The 17,562-nt window shown below is 49.3% G+C and overlaps 1 protein-coding gene across 1 annotated transcript in view; it reads right to left on the bottom strand.

Moving 5' to 3' along the window:
• Positions 1 to 15,266: 15,266 nt before the first annotated feature.
• POFUT2 (protein O-fucosyltransferase 2) overlaps positions 15,267 to 17,562 on the bottom strand; it is a 31,195-nt gene continuing 28,899 nt past the window's right edge. Inside the window, exon 9 of the mRNA XM_029068548.2 lies at positions 15,267 to 17,369. Within this exon, the coding sequence (XP_028924381.1) occupies positions 17,213 to 17,369 (157 nt within the window). The 3' untranslated portion in view covers positions 15,267 to 17,212. The remainder of the gene's footprint in view (positions 17,370 to 17,562) is intronic.

Below are 17,562 nucleotides of genomic sequence, written 5' to 3'. Positions count from 1 at the left end.
TGGAGGGACCTCACGAGGTGGGATCTGGCAACGCCTTCACTTCAGAGAGATCTCCAGGAGCCCCCGGGAAAATGATCCATACCTTCCCCACCTTACTGATTACAGCTGAATCTGTGAGGGGGAAACCCAGCATTGACCGGTGACTCCTCATTCCACTCATTCGATTCTTAAAACTGAATCAACGCATCAGTCGTTGGCACTGATTGAGTGCTTGTTGAGTGCAGATTACCGAACCCAGGTCTTGGGAGAGTCCAGTATAATAGATACATGAAAATTATCTGGATCATTCACATCCTCTAGCTTGTTGTGGGCCGGGAATGTGTCTGTTTATTGTCGTATTGCACTCTCCCGAGCGTTTAGTAAAGTGGTCTGCATACAGTAAGTGCTCAATAAATATGATTGAGTGAATGAATCCCCAAATATACGTTAGCTTCAATCAGCTGAATATTTCAGGTAAAAATTTTTTTCTCCGGAAATGTTCTAGGTCGAACGTTATTCCGATTCCTGAAATCACGTCTCTTCCAGGAGGTTTTCCCTGACTGATTTCACATAGCTCCACCCTATATAATAATAATAATAATGATGTTGGTATTTATTCAGCGCAGAGCACTGTTCTAAGCGCTGGGGTATACAGGGTAATTAGGTTGCCCCACGTGAGGCTCACAGTCTTCATCCCCATTTTACAGATGAGGGAACTGAAGCACAGAGAAGTGAAGTGACTCGCCCACAGTCACACAGCTTACAAGTGGCAGATGCGGCATTCGAACCCATGACCTCTGACTCCCAATCCCGTGCTCTTTCCACTGAGCCAGCTGCTCACGCTGCTATATCAATTGATAAGTTGTATTTATTGAGATCTTACTGCAGGCCGAGCACGACCGAGTCGGTAGACAGGTTCCCTTCTGTAACAGGTTTTCAGAGCGATACCCGAGAATTAGAGTAAGCACGCCGAGCTGGCAACGGGTAGGTATTTAGTTTATTGACTCCAAAGTAGGGAGAGTTAGATGCTCACGCTCCAGTCAGCAGAGGGAGACCCAAAGTCTCTGTGAAGCAGCCGTGGGGGAGGACCAGGCAGCACACCATCCGTGGAGACTCTCAGTAAAAAGGGAAGCAACGTGGCCTAGCGGATAGAGCCCGGGCCTGGAAGTCAGAAGGACCTGGGTTCTAATCCCAGCTCTGCCGCTCGTCTGCTGTGTGATCTTGGGCTAATCACTCCACTTCTCTGTGCTTCAGTTCCCTCATCTGTAAAATGGGGATTTAGACTGTGAGCCCATGTGGGGCACGGTCTGTGTCCGTCCTGATTACCTTGTATCTACCCCAGCACTTAGAACCGTACCGTTAAAACGATCCCATTTAAAAAAAAGAGGGTAAGACGAGAATTTTTATAAGCCATGCCGGTTTACTCTACAGGGAGGGCTCGGGTATGATCTTTGCGTGCACAGTAATCGAGGGAGGGAACTCAAGGTGCCCTATCGCCTTGGAAAGTATCCTCCCGAAAAAGCCCATTGTTTCCCCACAGTCCTAATGTCTGAGTTTATCCTTGCCTCACGCCCATCTCCATGAGATAATAACTACATTTCTGAAGTTGGGCCATTCTGCACCTGGGATGTGATTATTCTTTATCAGGAGCCTTCCTCCTCCCTGGAATGTGCTGGTTCTGTTTGGTCACATGTAATACCATTGTACAGAATGGAGAGGTCATAGCTAGGGCAACTAGATAAGGTCTCTCTCTGGTTCTGAGGGTCCTTCAGGCCCTCTTTCCCGTCTTATACCTTCAGATCATAACAGAGTTCCTCTGCGAACACGGCTATACCTGCCCACAACAAGATAACAGCGTCGGTAGACACGTTCCCTGTCTACAACAAGCTTACAGTCCAGCGGGGAGGTAGACATTAATATAAATGAGTAAATTATGGATTCATACATAAGTGCTCCGGGGCTGAGGCAGGGGTCAATAAAGTATGAAAAGCCAAGTGCAAGGGTGATGCAGAAAGGAGTGGGAGAAGAAGAAATGAGGGCTTAGCTGGGGAATCCCTCTCAGAGGAGATGTGCTTCTAATTTAGGTTTTAAAGGTGGGGAGCGTGGTTGTCTGTGGATATGAAGAGGGAGGATGTTCTAGGCCAGAGGCAGGATGAGGGTATGAAGTTGGTGGGGAGATAAATGAGACAGAGATACAGTGAGTAAGTTGGTTTTAGAGGAGGAAAGTGTGCAGGTTGGATTGTAGTGGGAAATCAGGGAGGTGAGGTAGGGGGCAAGGAGATTGACTGCTTTAAAGCCAAAAATAAGGAGTTCTTGTTTGATGCGGAGGTGGATAGGGAACCGCTGGAGGCTCTTGAACAGTGGGGAAATGTGGACTGAATGGTGTTTTAGAAAAATGAGCCAGGCAGCAGAGTGAAGTATGGACTTTGGTGGGGAGAGGCAGGAGGCAGGGAGGCGAGCAAGGAAGCTGATAAGAGTAATCAAGATGGGACAGGTTAAGCTCCTGGACGAGCGTGGTAGTGAAAGGAAAAGGCAGATTTTAGCAATGTTGGGAAGGGTGAACTGATGGGATTTGGTGACAGATTGAATATGTGGGTTGAATGAAAGAGATGAGCTCAGGATAATGCCCAGGCAATGGATTTATGAGACACGGAAGGTGGTGGTGCTGTGTGTAACAACGGTGGTATTTCTTAAGTGCTTACTATGTGCAAAGCACTGTTCTAAGTGCTGGGGGGATACAAGGTGATCAGGTTGTCCCATGTGAGGCTCACAGTCTTCATTCCCATTTTACAGGTGAAGTAACTGAGGCCCAGAGAAGTGAAATGACTTGCCCAAAGTCCCACTACTGGCAAGCGGCGGAGGCGGGATTAGAACCCATGAACTCTGACTCCCAAGCCCGGGATCTTGCCACCGAGCCACGCTGCTTCTCTGATGCATGGTGATGGGAAAGTCAGGGGGAGGACGAAATTTGGGTGGGAAGATGAGTTCTGTTTTGGACATGTTAAATTTGAGGTGTTGGTAGGACATCCAAGGGGAGATGTCCTGAAAGCAGGAGGAAATAAGAAATGGGAGAAAAGAAGAGAGATCAGGGCTGGAAATGTAGACTTGGGAACCATCCAACTAATCTCATCCTTCCCAAAAGTCACTTCAGCCCTTCTGCCCACCTAAGCACTAAACAAATCACGACCCTTCCACAGTACTTAGATTCCTATTCTGTATTTGCGGTTACTTCCTCCTATGTGAAATTGATTTTAGTGTCGATCTCACTCCCCTGCTAGATCACAAGCTCCTCAAGGGCAGGGATCAGGTTGGTTGATTCTCGGCTACTCTCCCAAGTGCTCTGCACAACTGTAGGAGCTCAATTAAGATGATTGATTGATTTGAGGAGTGTCGACTGTCCAGGGAATTTGCTAGTATAGAACCTAAGTAGGGAAGCAGCATGGCCCAGTGGAAAGAGCACTGGTTTGGGAGTCAGAGGACGTGGGTTCTAATCCTGACTCTCCCACGTGTCTGTGTGACCTTGGGCAAGTCATTTAGCTTATCTCTGCCTCAGTTGCCTCATCTGTAAAATAGGAATTGACTGTGAGCCCTATGTGGACCAGGGACTGCGTCCAACCTGATTGCCTCTATCTACGGCAGTGTTTTGAACAGTGCCCGTCAGATAGTAAATGCTTAACAAATACCACAGTTATTATTATTATTATAGTAAAATGACTGGGCACAGTTCTCAGAAAGAAAGTATAGGCCTGGAGGATGGACTCAGATGGCCTGCTGTGATTCCTCCTCTTTGATTTTCTTGCCATATTTGAACTCTTGCCCATTGTGCCCATAGCGGCAAGAGCATTGCAGTGTTGTTCCCCCTCTAGACTGTAAGTTTGTTGTGGGCGGGGAATATGCCTACCTATTCTATTTTACTCTCCCAACTACTTAGTATAGTGCTCTGCACACAGGAAGCGCTCGAGAAATACCATTGATTGATATAGAGACCCTGATGGACAGAGAAATGGTTTCATTTGTCTTGGGTGCCCAGAGAATCTACCAGTCGTTGGGTGACCTTTCTGGCTGACCGAAGGCGCTGGTGGAATGGGTTTGTGAGGAAGGGTGTGTGTCTCTGTTTCTGTCTCTATCTGTCTCCTCTACGCCACCCACCCCCTACCCGCTTCACCTCCCCACACGGCAATTAAAATGGACTCCAGTGTTCCTAGCCCTGTGAGAAAGCAGAGATACGGCCTTGGTTCCTTCCTGTACTCTTACTTCTGTTCTCTCTCCCAGTTTCCAGTTCAGTCTCTGCGATGTTTGCTGGAGCATGAGCTGTGTATGGTAGCCAAATCCACAGCCCGTTTTAGGGCTGGTGGGACCGACGGTCGCCCAGGCGGTGGCCGCCATTCCCGGGCCCCTGGCTCTTCTATGTGAACCCGGGCTTCTCCCTGAAGCAGTGTGGGGGTCTAACGATACTGAGCAGGCCTACTCCCCACAACCCCAGGTTGGGGGAAGATGTCGGAACCTGACTACGACCTGTGCCAATTCGGCCCCTTAAAGAGGGGCCTCTTCAGACGGGGCTCTGGGGCGGTTTGGATTCCGGAACCAGGGCCGTGGGCTTGACCTGAGCCCACTGAGGGCTTAAAGAGCAGAACTTGAGGTGGTGAGAGTATTCTACTCTTTATACCCTCCTGTCTCCCTCCCCGACTAGACCGTTCCCCCTCCCTGCAGTGCATTTTGAATCTGTCTTCCCCACTAGACTGTAAACTCCTTGAGGGCAGGGATCGTGTCCTATCTACTCTTGTACTCTCACAAGCACCCGGAACAGTGCTCTGCATAGACAGTGCTCAGTAAATTTCCCCAATTGACAGCCCTGGCTAGCCCAGGACCCTCAACTTGTAGCCCTAATTCTGACCCAAAGCAACTCAAATGAGCTGTGGGTAAAATCATTTATTTTCTAAGTTAGACCCTCAATCCAGCCGTTCCAAACTAAGCAGGCGGCCTTAAGAACGCCCCAAATCAAACAGCATTTTAAAATACCTTACAAATAAGTCGTTGATCAAACACACAATTAATTGTCACCGGTTCTAATTAATTCACATGACTCTTTTTTCTGTAACCTTCAGCTTGAAAGAGAGGTTATCTGCTCGAATCCAGACCCTTACAGGGTCCCACTTGGGTTTTGAAAATGAGAAAGGATGATTAGCATAATAAGGAAATAACTGCCGCTGAAATACTTAGATATAGAGACTGGTAAGGAAGTAAAATGTCATTACGGTCACGTGTGTCCCTTAGCCTTCCTGGTATTGCGTGACTTTATAGAACTTCATGTAGCTGTATCTATAGAATGATATAGGTGTTGTTTGTTTTCAAGATGTCACTACTGATGGTATGAACCTATCCACATATTTGAGTAGAAGGTCACTAGAATATTTTTTTAAAAAAACCAAACTGCCTTTCAGCTGATTTGTCTCCCATCCGTTTGGATAGGACACTAGGTTCCTCTGTGTCTGATATTTTTCTTTAGGGAAGCACCACGGCCTAGTGGTTAGAGCTCGGGCCTGGGAGTCAGAAGGACCTGGGTTCTCATCTCGTCTCCGCCACTTATCTGCTGCGTGACCTTGGGCAAGTCGCTTCACTTCTCTGAGCCTCAGTTACCTCATTTGGAAAATGGGGATTAAGACTGTGAGCCCCATGTGGGACAGGGACTGTGTCCAACCCAACCTGCTTGAATCCACCCTAGAGCATATTCGTTCGATTCATTCATTCGATCACATCGAGCGCTTACCGTGTGCAGAGCACCGTACTAAAAGCTTGGAAAGTGCAGTTCAGCGAGAGAGAGAGAGAGAATCCCTGCCTACAGCGGGGTCACAGTCTAGAAGGGGGAAACAATATAGCGCCTGACCCATAGTAAGTGCTTGACAAGTTCCACAATTATTATTATCCTCTCTTCGCCATAACGCCTACCGCTGATTTCCACGACTCAGAAGCGGGACCCAAGCTCAAAGGGCACAGGGGAGGGAACAGAAAGACTCCCGAAACAAATGGCGAGGGTTAGAGGGCAGGGCTCCCCTGCAGAAATGCCCCAGAGTCATTTTACAGAGCAAAATGGCACCGATGCCATCATTCATTCATTCAATAGTATTTATTGAGCGCTTACTAGGTGCAGAGCACTGTACGAAGCGCTTGGAATGGACAAATCGGTAACAGATAGAGACAGTCCCTGCCCTTTGACGGGCTCACAGTCTAATCGGGGGAGACAGACAGACAAAAACAATAGCAATAGATAGAATCAAGGGGATGGACATCTCATTAACAAAATAAACAGGGTAATAAAAATACATACAAATGAGTGGCCGAGCACAGTGCTGAGGGGAGGGGAAAGGAGAGGGGGAGGAGCAGAGGGAAAGCGGGGGGGAAAAGGGGGCTTAATGATGATGTTGGTATTTGTTCAGCGCTTACTATGTGCAGAGCACTGCTCTAAGCGCTGGGGTAGATAGAGGGTAATCAGGTTGTCCCACGTGAGGCTCACAGTTAATCCCCATTTTACAGACGAGGTAACTGAGGCACGGAGAAGTGAAGTGACTCGCCCACAGTCCCACAGCTGACGAGTGGCAGAGCCGGGAGTCGAACCCGTGACCTCTGACTCCGAAGCCCGGGCTCTTTCCACTGCGCCACGCTGCTTAGCTGAGGGGAGGTGAAGGGGGAGGCAGCAGAGGGAAAAGGGGAAGCTCAGTGTGGGAAGGCCTCTCGGAGGAGGTGAGCTCTCAGTAGGGCTTTGAAGAGGGGAAGAGAATTAGTTTGGCGGAGGGGAGGAGGGAGGGCGTTCCGGGACAGCGGGAGGACGCGGCATTACATTATGCCACACGTCTGGCTTTACTTTCATCCCCGAGCAAGGAGGAGGAGGAATCATAGTAATGGTAATGAATCCACCCTCATTGTGGGCAGCGCACTGTACTGAGCGATGGGAGAGAATACACAGATGGGAATTAGACATGGTCCCTGTACCTCGGGGGGGTTCACATAATGTGTTCTTAAGCTCCTTGTGCTCAAGGACGGCATCTACTAACTCTAATATATCGCACTTCCCCACGTAAGCACTCAATAAATATCACTTACTGAATATCCTTGGTGTTAAACAGTGGGGAAGCTACAAGACAATCAGAACAGACCCAGTCCCCGCTCACTTGGGGCTCTCGGTCTAAGAGGAAAGGAGAATCAAGTCCCCACTTTTACCGAGGAGGGGAACCAGGGCCCGGAAAGGTTTAGCGACTTGCTCGAAGTCACACGGCAGGCCAGTGGCAGAGCCGGGACCGGTTCTCAAGCCTCTTGACTCCCGGACCCACCCATTCCCTTTCTTCCTGGCCCCACGGTATCATCAGGGGCGGCCCAACGTATGAGCGTCACCGAAAAGAATGATGGTAATGATTATGTTATTTGTTAAGCACTTACTACGTTCCAAGCACCGGTCTAATTGCTGGGGTAGATACAAGGTAACCGGCTTGTCCCATGGGGGGGGCTCACAGTCTTCATCCCCATTTTCCAGCTGAGATAAGTGAGGCCCAGCGAAGGTAAGCAGACAAGTGGCCGAGCCAGGATTAGAACCCACATCCTCTGACTCATTCATTCAGTCGTGTTCATTGAGCTCTTACTGTGTGCACAGCACTGCACTAAGCGCTTGGAGACTCCCAAGCCCGTGCTCTTGCCACTAGGCTGTGATGCTTCTCGTGTCTGACCCGTACGCCCTCCTGCCTGGGTTTCTCGTGAGGATGGATCTTGGCCGTTGATTGGTTTTCTTTTGTTTTTCACATCTGTGCCCTAGAGGCCTACACTCGATGAACTTCTAAGATCAGCCAATCATATTTAGTGAGCGCTTACTGTGTGTAGAACGCTCTGCTAAGCACTTGGGAGAGTATAATATAAACAGTAGAACAGAGTTGGCAGACGTGTTCCCTGCCCACGACCGGCTTCCTTTGCTTCTGGTTAATTAATATCGATAACGGTATGTGTTAAGCTCTTACTATGTGCCAAGCACGGTACTAAGCTCTGGTGAAGATACGAGATACAGTCCCTGTCCCCCCGTGAGGCTTCACAGCGTGAGAGGGAAGGAGAACATTTAAAAACTAAAAGATCGAAATAGAAACCTTGCGAATCAATTCAATAGGTGGCAAAATATTTTAGGGATCATTTCCTCTAGAAATCGAAAAGTCTCTGAGATAGTATTAGCTCACCCATTTTACAGAGGTGGAAGCTGAGGCACAGAGAAGTTAAATAACTTGCCCGAAATCACACAGCAACCAAGTGACAGAGCCAGGATTATTAGTCAGACCGTAAGCCCGTCAAACGGCAGGGCCCGTCTCCATCTGTTGCCGGCTTGTTCATTCCAAGCGCTTAGTACAGTGCTCTGCACATAGTAAGCGCTCAATAAATACTATCGAATGAATAGTCAGTGGCATCTATTGAGCGTTTTCTTGTGTGCAGAGCACTCGACTAAGTGCTTGGTAAATTACCGTGCCAAAGTGTAGATACAGATAATTTTTGCCCTCGAAGACTTTACGGTCTAGAGAAACACTTAGAGAGGGTACGGGCCACCGGACTTCCAGGCCTTATATACTCTTGAGGGAGCGTGGCTCAGTGGAAAGAGCCCGGGCTTTGGAGTCAGAGGTCATGAGTTCGAATCCCGGCTCGGCCACCTGTCAGCTGGGTGACCGTGGGCAAGTCCCTTCACTTCTCTGTGCCTCAGTTCCCTCATCTGTAAAATGGGGATGAAGACTGTGAGCCCCACGTGGGACAACCCGATTCCCCTGTGTCTACCCCAGCGCTCAGAACAGTGCTCTGCACATAGTAAGCGCTTAACAAATACCAACATTATTATTATTATTAATCAATCAATGGTATTTATTGCACGCTCACTGTGTGCAGAGCACTGTACTAAGCACTTGGGAGAGGAGGATGAGCTAGAGTCTTCCAGTCTAGAGGAAATGACCACTAAAATACTTTGCAAACTATTGAACTGATCCACGAGGTTTATTCATTCACTCAATAGTACTTATTGAGCGCTTCCTATGTGCAGAGCACTGTACTAAGCGCTTGGGATGGACAGATGGGTAACAGATAGAGACAGGCCCTGCCCTCTGACGGGCTCACGGTCTAATCCGGGGGAGACGGACGGACGAGAACGATGGCGATAAATAGAATCAAGGGGACGAAGTTTATATTTTAACCTTTTAGGAATAGTTTTCTCACAAATTTTAGTCAGTTCCCATAATGATATCCCGAAGGGTATGTTTGAGAAAATGAGTTTGAACAGTCTGTGAAAACACCTCCCAAAACGATTTCCCCGTCCGCCCGGTTTCACCTGGGTAGTCCCAGATCGCAAGCGGTGTCAGAATCACGCGGCAAAGGGTGATTCTTATGGTTTCTTTGACGTACGGTGCTTTTGATATCTGGGTCACTGGTTTGCCTTAAAACCACGTTTCCCGTTTCATGCTTTATTTAGAACACCTAACTGCTAGCAATTCCCAAGTCCTAGAGTAAACTATTTTACTGGGGCTTTGCCATAAAATAAACGCGTATTTGAGCCCCGCTGTCGATTTCGCGGAGCCAGAGCACTGTTATGGGAATCGGAAGACGTGGGTTTTCTAATCCGTCAGTTGATGGTATGAAGCGAGGAGGGAAGCAGAGGAGGAGCTGGTCAGAAAGGATGGAGAAGGAGCAGCCGGAGAAGTAGGGAAGAACCAGGAGAGGACGGCGTCGGTGAAAGAAACAATCAATTAATTGTATTTAGTGAGAACGTACTGTATGCAGAGCAGCAAACTGAGTGCTTGGGAGAGTACGATATAACAGAGTTCAATAAAACAATATGATACAATATAACGTACACTATAACGGACGTGTTCCCCGCCCACAAGGAGCTTACAGTCTACAGGGGGATACAGACATTAATATAAATAAAATAAAAAATACGTAAGGGCCGTGGGGCCGAGGGAGGGGTGAATAGAGGATGCAGATCCAAATGTCAGGACGACACCGGGCAGCGGGAGAAGAGGAAATGAGGACCCAATCAGGGAAGACCTCTTGGAGGAGGTGTACTTTTAATAAGGCTCTGAAAGTGGGGAGAGTGATGGGTTTCCGGATACGACGAGGGAGGGGCTTCCGGGCCAGAGGCAGGATGTGGATGAGAGGTCGGCGGTGAGCCGGATGAGATCGAGGAACGGCGAGCGGGTTAGAGGAGCCGGGTGTGCGGGCTGGCTCGTAGTAGGAAACGAAATCGATCGCTATAATAATAACGTTGGTGGTTGTTAAGCGCTTACTAGGTGCAGAGCCCTGTCCTAAGCGCTGGGGGAGATACCGGGGAATCGGGTTGTCCCACGTGAGGCTCGCAGTCTTCATCCCCATTTTCCGGGTGAGGGAACTGAGGCCCAGAGCAGTGACTTGCCCACAGTCACACGCAGCTGACGAGCGGCAGAGCTGGGATTCGAACGCAGGACCTCTGACCCCCAAACCCGGGCTCTTTCCGCGGACCCACGGAGTACGCCCAGTGTTTCCGGGAGAAGGGGGTGATCCACAGGGGGTTGAAGAGGCTTAGGACGCAGTAGAGGCCTTTGGATTTGACGGGGCTGTGCTGGGAGTGGAGAAGTTCTGCCCGCGAAGACGCCCTGGGGAATTCCAAGAGGGGGTCGGGCCTAGCGGGGATCCCGACGAACAGCGGGCTCACCCGGCGACGACGACCACGGAGGCGACCGAGGAAACGGCCTTCCGGGGCTCCGCTTGAGAAGCAGCACGGCTCAGTGGAAAGAGCGCGGGCTTGGGAGTCGGAGCTCATGGGTTCGAATCCTAGTTCGGCCCCTTAGCTGTGTGACTTCGAGCAAGTCGCTTCCCTTCTCGGTGCCTCGGTTCCCTCATCTGTAAAATGGGGACCAAGACGGTGAGCCCCACGTGGGACAACCCGATCGCCTCGTATCTAACCCGGCGCTCAGAACGGCGCCTGGCACGTAGTCAGCGTTTAACAAATACCATCATCATTATTACTTTGGCCGGAAACAGATCAACCACCATTCGAGTCTCTCTTTTAACTTTGCGATGTTCTCCACGTGTGCCTGTCTCCTCGCTCATGTGAACTTCCAGGGATCATGGGGAACAGGACGGATGGGAGAAAGAGGGAAACACGAAGAGTTAGAGACCCCCTGGACTCCCCCCTCCTTCCCCCCCCCCCCCCCACCACACAGTTTCTCAATCTGGAATTCTCAGGACTGAGCCTCATCTTCACTTTGTCATCTATCTTTGAGAGAAGCAGCGTGGCTCAGTGGAAGGAGCCCGGGCTTGGGAGTCGGAGGTCACGGGTTCGACTCCCGGCTCTGCCCCTTGTCAGCTGTGGGACCGTGGGCGAGTCGCTTCACGTCTCTGGGCCTCGGTTACCTCATCTGGAAAATGAGGATGTAAGACTGTGAGCCCCCCATGTGGGACAACCTTTCATTCATTCTAAAGTATTTATTGAGCGCTTACTATGTGCAGAGCACTGTACTGAGCCCTGGGGATGTACAGTTTGGCGGCGGATAGAGACAATCCCTGCCCGGTGACGGGCTCACGGTCTAAACGGGGGAGACGGATGGCAAAGCAAAACGGAACAAAACGAGACACCATCTTCAAGATAAATAGAATCTTGGAGATATACACCGCATTAACAAAATAAATAGGGTAATAAATAGTATATACCGATAAGCACAGGGCTGAGGGGAAGGGGGAAGAGCGGAGGGAGGGGAGGAGGAGCAGAGGGAGAGGGGGCTCAGTCTGGGAAGGCCTCCTGGAGGAGGTGAGCTTTCAGCAGGAGCGAGCTCTCGGAGATTAGCTTGTTTCTACCCCAACACTCTGAACGGTGCTTGGCGCATAGTAAGCGCTTACCAGATACCATCATTATTATTACATCCTGTCTCTCCCCAGGCCAGTCCATACTTCACTTAAACCGTAAGCCCGTCGATGAGACTGTGAGCCCGCCACTGGGCAGGGATCGTCTCTCTCTGTTGCCCAATTGCACGTTCCCAGCGCTTAGTACGGTGTTCTGCACACAGTGAGCGCTCCCTAAATGCTACTGAATGAATGAACTTGGCTGGCATTTATTGAGCACTTCCTGCGTGCAGAACACTACACTGAGCACGCGGGAGGAAGCAGTGTGGCCTAGTAGAAAGAGCATGGGCCGAGAAATCAAGAGACCTGGGTTTATAATCCTGGTTCTGGCATTTTGCAATGATCTTGTCCAAGTCATTTAACCTTTCCATGCTTCAGTTACCTTATTTATAAAAAAGGCGATTAACTGCCCGCTCTCCCTCCTACTTAGACTGTGAGCCTCTGTGGGACCTGATTATCTTGTAGCCGTACCAGCACTCAGTACAGCGTGGCTCAGCGGAAGGAGCCCGGGCTTGGGAGTCAGAGGTCGTGGGTTCGAATCCCGGCTCTGCCACTTGGCAGCTGGGTGACCCTGGGCAGGTCACTTCACTTCTCTGTGCCTCAGTTCCCTCCTCTGTCAAATGGGGATGAAGACTGGGAGCCTCACGTGGGACAACCTGATGACCCTGGATGTCCCCCAGCGTTTAGAGCGGTGCTCGGCACAGAGTGAGCGCTTAACACACACCAACATTATTATCGAGAGGCAGCGTGGCTCAGCGGAAGGAGCCTGGGCTCGGGCGTCAGAGGTTCGAATCCCGGCTCTGTCAGCTGTGTGACTGCGGGCGAGTCACTTCACTTCTCTGGGCCTCAGTGACCTCATCTGTGAAATGGGGATAATCTAGATAATCTGAAGAGAGAGAGAGAGAGATGTGATTAGGTCCGTGACTAATGGTTTTTTGACACCGGAACTGGCAGGCTAGCCCCTGCGTGGTTGGATTTATTCCTGCTAGTTCAACACCATCCCTTTCGTGGAGATAGTAGTTGTCATTTCCTAGTTCCCGCCTGCAAGATCCCAAAAAGAGCAGTCGCTCTCATCAGATGATCAAAAATGAAAGAGTCCATTTCAGCCAGGTGGCTAGATTTAATTTTGTCCTCCTTAAAAGATCTCGAGGGCGATTTGTGACACACCTCTTGGGATCGGAGCCCAAGTGGGACTTCAGCCGTCAGCAAGCGTATCCAGTTCGGGCAGGTTAGAAGAGTCCTTGCCGTCGTATTAGATAATATTTTTATATATTATTGCATCGCTAGTAGTGCACGCTTACTGCGTGGAGAGTCCCGCAGCGTGGCTCAGTGGAAAGAGCCCGGGCTTGGGGGTCAGAGGTCACGGGTTCGACTCCCAGCTCTGCCACCCGTCAGCTGCGTGACTGTGGGCGAGTCACTTCACTTCTCCGGGCCTCAGCGACCTCATCTGGAAAATGGGGATTGTGAGCCTCACGGCGGACAACCTGATAACCCCGTGTCGACCCCAGCGCTTAGAACAGTGCCCTGCACATAGGAAGCGCTTAACGAATACCAACGTGATTACTGTCCTATGAGTACGGTAGAGTTAAAAGTTACGGTAGAGTTGGAGAAGCAGCGTGGCTCAGTGGAAAGAGCACGGGCTTTGGAGTCAGGGCTCATGAGTTCGAATCCCAGCTCTGCCACTTGTCGGCTGCGTGACTGTGGGCGAGTCACTTCACTTCTCCGTGCCTCAGTTCCCTCATCTGTAGAATGGGGATTAAGACTGTGAGCCCCACGTGGGACAACCTGATTCCCCTATGTCTACCCCAGCGCTTAGAACAGTGCTCGGCACATAGTAAGCGCTTAACGAATACCAACATTATTATTATTATTATTATTATTATTAAAAGACAATCTCTGCTTTCAGGGTGTCTATACTTTAGTGGGTTAAACGTTCTTCCCCCCCCGATTCTATCTATCGCCATCGTTCTCGTCTGCCCGTCTCCCCCGATCAGACCGTGAGCCCGTCAGTGGGCCGGGACCGTCTCTGTCTGTTACCCATTTGTCCATTCCAAGCGCTTAGTACCGTGCTCGGCATATAGTAAGCGCTCGATGAATACTATTGAACGGATAGAATAATTTACAGAAATAAGAAGAAAAGGGAAAAAGGGAGAGGGGTGAGGGTGTAAGGAGATGGTGGGTGAGTCAACATGTGAACAAGTGTTACGGACGCATGAGTGCTTTCTGCCGCAGGAATGCTGAAGTGAGAGAAAAAGGGTATGATCTGAGAGAGAGAACGATTGGGGAAGGCTGCCTGGAGAAGTGTGATTTCAGAAGGGCTTTGAATATGGGGGAGCTGTGGACTGGCAGGCCAAGTGTTTAGCACAGTGCACTGCATAAGCTGGTGCTCAATAGCCAGCCCATCCTATTTACTGAGCACTTACTGTGTGCAGAGCGCCGTACTAGGTGCCTGAGAAGTAGCGTGGCTTATAGAGAAGCAGCGTGGCTCAGCGGAGAGAGCACAGGTTTGGGAGTCAGAGTTCATGGGTTCGAGCTGTGCGACTGTGGGCAAGTCGCTTAGCTTCTCTGTGCCTCAGTTCCCTCATCTGGAAAATGGGGATTAACTGCGAGCCTCCCGTGGGACAGCCCGATGACCCTGGATCTCCCCCAGCGCTTAGAACAGTGCTCTGCACGTAGGAAGCGCTTAACAAATACCAACATCATTATTAGTGGAAAGGCTTGGGAGTCAGAGGGTCGTGGGTTCTAATCCCGGCTCCGCCGCTTGTTGGCTTCGGGCAAGCCGCTTCTCTGTGCCTCAGTTACCTCATCTGGAAAATGGGGATGAAGACTGGGAGCCCCACGGGGGACAACCTGATAACCTTGTATCTACCCCAGTGCTTAGAACAGTGCTTGGCACGTAGTAAGCGCTTAACCGATGTCGTCATTATTATTACAACGGAATTGGTAGGACCATGGGTTGTAGTTCTAATTGGGATTTCTGGGTTAGGCATGTGTATGGGTCAGTAAAAAAAAGGTAAGAAATTCGATTGGAATACTTAGCCACCTCTTGATGATCCTGGGAAGTTGCTAACAAAGGGCCCAGTTGGCAGAATAATAATAATAATAATAATGTTGGTATTTGTTAAGCGCTTACTATGTGCAGAGCACTGTTCTAAGCGCTGGGGGAGATGCAGGGTCGTCGGGTTGTCCCACGTGAGGCTCCCAGTCGTCATCCCCATTTTCCCGATGAGGTAACTGAGGCCCAGAGGAGTGAAGTGACTTGCCCACAGTCCCCCAGCTGACAAGTGGCAGAGCCGGAATTCGAACCCATGACCTCCGACTCCCAAGCCCGGGCCCTTTCCGCTGAGCCGTGCTTCACAGCAGAAATCACCCTGCAAAGAGTTTTAGAATCACCGGAAGAGGTATTAACAATTAATACCGAAAAAGCACTTTATTTTCCTTTAAAAATGGAGGTATACAGTTATCAGGTACATTTTTCTTTTTTTTTTTGCATAGTTCAGGCTAAATACAATTCAAGTTTTTAAAAAGGCACCATTTGTAAGATCAGACGTCCTAAAATCTTCATTTTCTTCGTAAGAAAAGTTCACTGTACAAATGGGAAGGAATAAATATTTCTACTGTCTTGTTGGCTGGGCCCAGGGCATCCCTGAGGTCCACCTTGCACAAAAAATCGGCGGCAGAAGGAGATAATCCTTGTAACACGTTTCGGGAGGAAAGGACAGAGCGACAGTCTAAAATATTGCACCAGGGCGTTACGGAAAGTACTCAACAATGAGACGTAGTGTTAACCGCTAGATTCCGGCCACTCTTCTGAAAAGGTCACTATGTGCTCCTCTCCTACCAGCTGCTGGGGACTCTGACCTTTGTCCATCCTTTTCCCTGCCCCGCTCACTGCAGGCGGAGAACGAACGGCACTTCAGTGCCAGCGACAGACAGGGCCTTCCTGATGCAAAACTCTCCAACCTGAAAAAGGACAGGGGGCTCTGAATCCATCTTTCGGGCAGGTGGGCAGCCTCCTCTGCTTTTCTTCTCCGTCAAATTTTCATCTGTTCCGGGGCTCTGTTCATTTTAACCCTCGTTTCTTCAGCTGGTCGGAGTCTCTCTTCGGTAGACGTATTCGGCGGAGGCAACGTTAACACATCCAGGGGAAGGATTTTCTTAAAGGGGATGCTGAGAGGCGAAATCGAGTTCGAAGCACGGGCTAGGGTTCCTGCCCTTCCTTCCAAACGGCAGCACGTGCATAAACATAGGTTCATTTTTTCACTTAAATCATTTAACAAATACTGATCACTTTTGCGATGTTGTCATATCCAAGCTGAAGCCAATACGCCTTTTCTCTGAAATCTCACTGACTGCTGACCACTGGGATTAAAATCAACATGGCAGTAAACGGGGGGAAAAAAATGGACATTGATCCTCCCGAACACACCGTCCACTGATTTATTTAAAAGAACTCAGGAACTTTCTCCCTTTCTCTTTCTCCCTTAATCTCTTCGCGCCAAATTCTCGGCTCTACATTCCATTTTGTATGCAAAACCCAATTCAGGATGACCGAGTTGGTAGACTGGCAAACGGAAGTTGAAAATGTACAAGCAAACCACTTACCCCGAGCACAGGAATATCTAGGAGTTAACTTGCAGTTTTAAGGTACGATTACTCGAGATGGCCAAAAACGTATCTAAAATTGACACCGTCAGACGTAACGTCACGGATAATTCAATGTAAAAGTGAACTGGAGAGGGCAGAATGATCCAGTACTAAACTAAGCGTTTGGAAGGTGGAGATTTTGGCAGTTGCGGTACCACAAAATACGCTTTTGTGACCTCAGAGCAGGTACTCTGGCAGGATTTAATCTGAAGTTGTTTTAAGAAGACAAGAGGCATAGTTTTCCCATCATTCTGGGCTTGTCCACAATGTCAATGCAGTTACTACAAAGCCAGAAACAGATTTATCCCTCTGCCACCTAGTACAGAAACGCGGCCAACGAAATACAGAGCCGACAAGGAGCTCGGTGCAAAACATCCTGAGAACAGGATTAAACTGACATGTCTAGTACGTACAATTCAATTCAAAACCACTCGATTTTGTTGCACCTCAAAATGATGCTTTACTTCTACAATCCAGCCTTAAAAACCTGTTAGGGACCGTATCCCACCAGTCGCACCAAAACTGAATCGTGAGGAAAATGTCATCCACCGTTATGACCACTCGTGTTTCTGTCTGGAAAAAAGTGCATTACAGTTCTCTTAGTATGTATAAAAATGGTAAAGCCACGGAAAGGGAAAAAACTGGGTCTTTCGAAATTGACTGATCTGCTGTGAGTCCACGAGCTCCGGGGAGGCAGGCTGGATCATCGATAGGCTATTTTCCAGTGCGTGGGCTGCTCGCAGTTTTTCTCTTTATCTCCACAAAACCGATTGTATGTAGTTTTAGGATCCAATCCTAATATTTCTCTTTCCTCATGAATCCGAAAGGAAAATGTTGAAACCGAGGTGCCTATAAAGTACCTGCAAAAAATACGCAAAATGAGTTACGAGACTTGTAACGGTGCTGGGCCAGAGTCAGAATTTTTCCGCCTCAAAATAGATAATACGGACAAGCGGTGTTCATCAAGTCCTTCAAATTTACCTCTCAACCTAGAAAGCTACCTAAAGATGTTATTAAAACTCAGGTACCCAAACCCTGGGCAGGAGATGTCAC

Source organism: Ornithorhynchus anatinus, chromosome 7, assembly GCF_004115215.2.
Source record: "Ornithorhynchus anatinus isolate Pmale09 chromosome 7, mOrnAna1.pri.v4, whole genome shotgun sequence".
Lineage (NCBI taxonomy): Eukaryota > Metazoa > Chordata > Mammalia > Monotremata > Ornithorhynchidae > Ornithorhynchus > Ornithorhynchus anatinus.
The sequence above is the reverse complement of the archived record's forward strand: the minus strand, read 5'-3'. Positions and strand labels throughout refer to the sequence as shown.